At 51.5% G+C, this 3,782-nt stretch overlaps 1 protein-coding gene across 1 annotated transcript in view; it reads right to left on the bottom strand.

Annotated features, from left to right (window-relative positions):
* OLFM1 (olfactomedin 1) overlaps positions 1–973 on the bottom strand; it is a 28,138-nt gene extending 27,165 nt beyond the window's left edge. The window contains exon 1 of the mRNA XM_017810275.1: positions 365–973. Within this exon, the coding sequence (XP_017665764.1) occupies positions 365–430 (66 nt within the window). The 5' untranslated portion in view covers positions 431–973. The remainder of the gene's footprint in view (positions 1–364) is intronic.
* Between the last annotated feature and the right edge of the window lie 2,809 nt (positions 974–3,782).

The following is a 3,782-nucleotide window of genomic DNA, read 5'->3' as shown; positions in this document are numbered from 1 at the left end:
CCCCTGTTCCCCCAGCCCTCCACAGGAACTTTCCCCGCGGGTGGGTGGGGTGGGGTGGGGTGGGGTGGGGGGTCCCCACACCCCTCCGGGGGTGGCCACGCCGGGGCTGCCCCTTCTCTCCCCGTCTCTGGGGGTCCGGTATCCCGAGCCCCCCGCCCTGTGCCCCCACCCCCGGCTCCCCCCCAGCGCGGAGGGTCCCCCGGCACGGCGGGCTGGGCACAGGTGATGCCCGGGGATGGGGGGGGCACGGAGGTGCAGCATCCTATCCCAGTTTTCTTTTGTGCTCTCGAGGTTTAACAGAAAATGGCGTTGGGGAGAAAGGGAGAGGAGGAGGGGGTGTGGGAGAAGGAAGAGATAAACCTACTTGGGTGAGTTCTGTGCCCATCAGGATGAGGAAGCAGAGGGTCAGGAGCTTGCTTGCCGGTTGCATCTCTCGCACCCCGTTCTAGGCACCTCGCATACAGATCACCTCCGGGCGAGCCTCCCTGCGCCGTCCCCGAGCCTCGCTGCCTCCTCACTCCTTTATTCTTATTAATATTTTAATTAAAGAGAAAAAAAAAAAAGGAAAAAAAAAGACAACAAAATGCAATTAAAAAAAAAAATCAGCCTGATTTTGCGGGCGGCTCTCAGCACCCTCGGGAAGCGATGCCAGAAATCTGCTCAGCAGAGCCTTCACTTTGCATATTTATTGGGATCCCAGTTTCTCTCCTCTGCTCTCGGTGCTGGCTCTCTGGTAATTTATTTAATTTTTTTTTTTTTTTTTTAATGGCTCCCTTGCTCCAAAGACATTTGCGAAGGGAAATTCAACGGAGCACGCAATGATTATCTCTGCTATTGCCAAAAGTTTGCCTTGAAAAGGGGGGTGATGGGGAGAGGACAAGGATTTAAAAAAAAAAAAAAAAAAAAAAAAGAAGAAAGGAATTGGTAGGGCTGGCTACTAGCAGGGGATGGCTGTGGAACAGGATGTGACATCAAGTAAGGCGGGGGAAATTTAACTAAACACGGCAAAGGGAGAGGGGGAAAAGCAGCCGCGGCAGCGCGGGGTGATGGTGCGGCGGCCCCGCGGGGAGCAGGGCTGGAACAGGGGGGTTAACCCCCCTCCTGGACCCCCTCCTGGACCCCCTTCTCAGTGCCATCCCTCCCCACCCCCGATCTCGGGCGGTACCTGGGAACAGGGAGGGGTGCACGGGGATCTCACACCCTCCCCCAGAGCACCAACCCGCGAGCAAAGGCGCTCCCAGACCGAGCCCCCCAGGAAGGCTCCGAGCTGCATCCTCTGCCAGGCTCCGAGCTAAATTAAGTCAAGGCAGTGGGAGGACGTGACTGCTTTTGCTCTGCAGAGCATCCTCACCTGCATCCCCTCCCAGCCCCCTGCAAAGGTCCTGCTGGTGCAGCAGGGGCTGCAGGCAGTGCCCACTCACACAATTCCCCTCCCCAGGGTCCGTGGGGACTGTTTCCCCCTCATTTCTCTCTCACACACACACCCTGAATGCTTTTTGAACCAGTTTTCCCAGGACCTCATAAATATTATTCATTCCTTTAGTACCTGGTGATGCAGATGAACAGTAACACAGCAAGGTTCCAGAGGTGAGAGATGTAGTCAGATCATCTCTTAGGGATTATTGAATAATTTAATAGGAATCACTTGCCACAGGTCCACAATTAGCAGAGGTTCCCACTAGAGGATTTTCCCCTTTAGCTGCTCATTGCAAAAGGATTTTTTTATCCTGGAGTCCTTGTTACTGGAGCAGGAGATGGGATCTCTGTAGGGATTAGCTGACGCAGGGCCCTGTCCAAGTCCTGGAATTGTGGAGCACAGAATTCAGGAAATTTGCAGCACTGTGACTGAGCCTCAGTGGGAACAAACAGCTGAGAACAAACTGGAAAAAGCTTTCTGTGTACTTCCATCAGCAAATGTCCAAGGGAAGGTTGTCCCAGTCCCCCTAAGATGTTTTAACAGCTTCAGGCAGCTCTTCTCTAGGAGGGAAATCATCACATTCGTTTAAAGTGAGCTTAGGAAAAGGCAGCCCAGGGAGCAGCTGGGGGAAAGCTGGCATGTCTGACTATCCCACAGATCTATCTGGGAGATACTTCCCTCAGCACCTCCCTTTAAGGTCGATGCTTTACAGCCCATAAAAGCTGAAGATCTTTAAAAAGCATTAAGCTCCTCTTGACTTTATCAAGAGCAGCACAACGAGGCCAAAAGCATCAGTGGCATGACAGGGTTTGAACACATCCTCCCCTGGCACCTCAGAAGGTGTTTCATTACCCTGGGCATCACCTTCCCCCAGCAGGGCTCACAGTGGGATAAAAAAAAATCCCAAAATTCAAAGGAGGGAGGAGGACTGGTGAGTTACACGTGGCTGGATTTCTCTGTGGGTGCACTGTTTAAAGTGCCTTCAAAAACCACCTGAGCAGCTCTTGATTAACCCTGGCAGCACGTGGTTGATGCAGCTCAGGATGCTCCATGTGAGGGCCCAGGTGCAGCTGGAGCTCACAGGGCTTAAAATAGACTTGAGAGATGCAGAAGCCCAGCAGTGAGAGCTTCTTTCACACAAAAATTTTCAACGAGATCAGCTTCACCTTAGGTTGCTGCAATCATGGAGGGTGACTTGGTTTGGGTGTTTTAGACCTCAGAAGAAAAGAACTCCCCCCTTGTTTTACACAGATAAGGCTCTGAAATGGATTTTTTCCAAGACAACAACAGCATGTTCCCAAGGGAAATCTCTTTGCTCCCTCTCCTTTGGTTTTATACCCACCCAGTTTCATTGATCTTTATGGTAATAGTCATGGCTTGCACTTGGGTAAAGGGCAAAAGCAGCAGCTCTGCATTTTGTTGTAATTTATTCCTCTTTTGAAATATTTCTGAATTAATATCAATAACCTTGTTATTGAACACGAGCTCCAGAATGTGAGGCCCTGTACGGTCCTTCCTCTGGGAAAGAGCCCTGTCCCACAGAGCTCCCAGGACATAAATCAAAGAAACCAAGAGAAATAAAAGGAAAAACATTGCCCAGTGGGAACACAACTCAGATCTTTTGATTCCCACAGCGTCTTACCCAGACTTTGAAAAATGCCTCTTTAGAAATTTGGAAAGGATTCGGGGTCTGGAGAACCTGCCCATGGAGTGGGACTAAAGATGATCCGGCTCTTTCACCAGCACAAGGACGGGCTGAGGGGAGGCTGCCAAGGGGAAGGTTTCTGTATATGAAGGCTCTTCCATCTGCCAAAAAAAAGTCAAAGCAAGAGTCCACAGTTTGGAGTAGAAATAGGGCCTGGTTTCTTTCCTCAGGGGAAGATAATCAGACTGTGAAACAACCCAGCTGAAGGCTCAGTGCCCTCTCCATCGCTTGACACAGTTAAATCAGAGCCAAGAGCCTTTCCCAAGGATGCATCCCAGCTCCTCCAGAAATTACAGGAGAGCTGCTCTCCATGAAACTCTTGCTGTGTGATGCAGGAGAGGAGATAAAAACACACCTGGCTTCTCTTCTTGATTTATAGGATGCGATTTAGGCCAGCACTTTGCTTTCCAGATCACGCTGTTCTCTAGGGCAGGAGGACACAGAGTTGGACAGAAGGGGATGGCAGGGGTTGGCAGGGGTTGGCAGGCAGCCCCTTCCTCTGTGCTGGGAGCTGCAGGAATCTGCAGAGCCTTCCCATCTCTCCCCTGTTCATCACTCTTGTGCCATCAGCGAGGTCAGATGCACCTTGTCCCCTCCTGGGACCACTGGCTCGTCCGACACTTTGATGGTGTTCCTTCAAGGGCTGCCCAGCGTTGAATT

The sequence above is a fragment of the Lepidothrix coronata genome, unplaced genomic scaffold, assembly GCF_001604755.1.
Source record: "Lepidothrix coronata isolate B3197 unplaced genomic scaffold, Lepidothrix_coronata-1.0 Scaffold28, whole genome shotgun sequence".
Classification (NCBI taxonomy): domain Eukaryota; kingdom Metazoa; phylum Chordata; class Aves; order Passeriformes; family Pipridae; genus Lepidothrix; species Lepidothrix coronata.
This window is presented reverse-complemented; position numbering and strand designations above follow the sequence as displayed.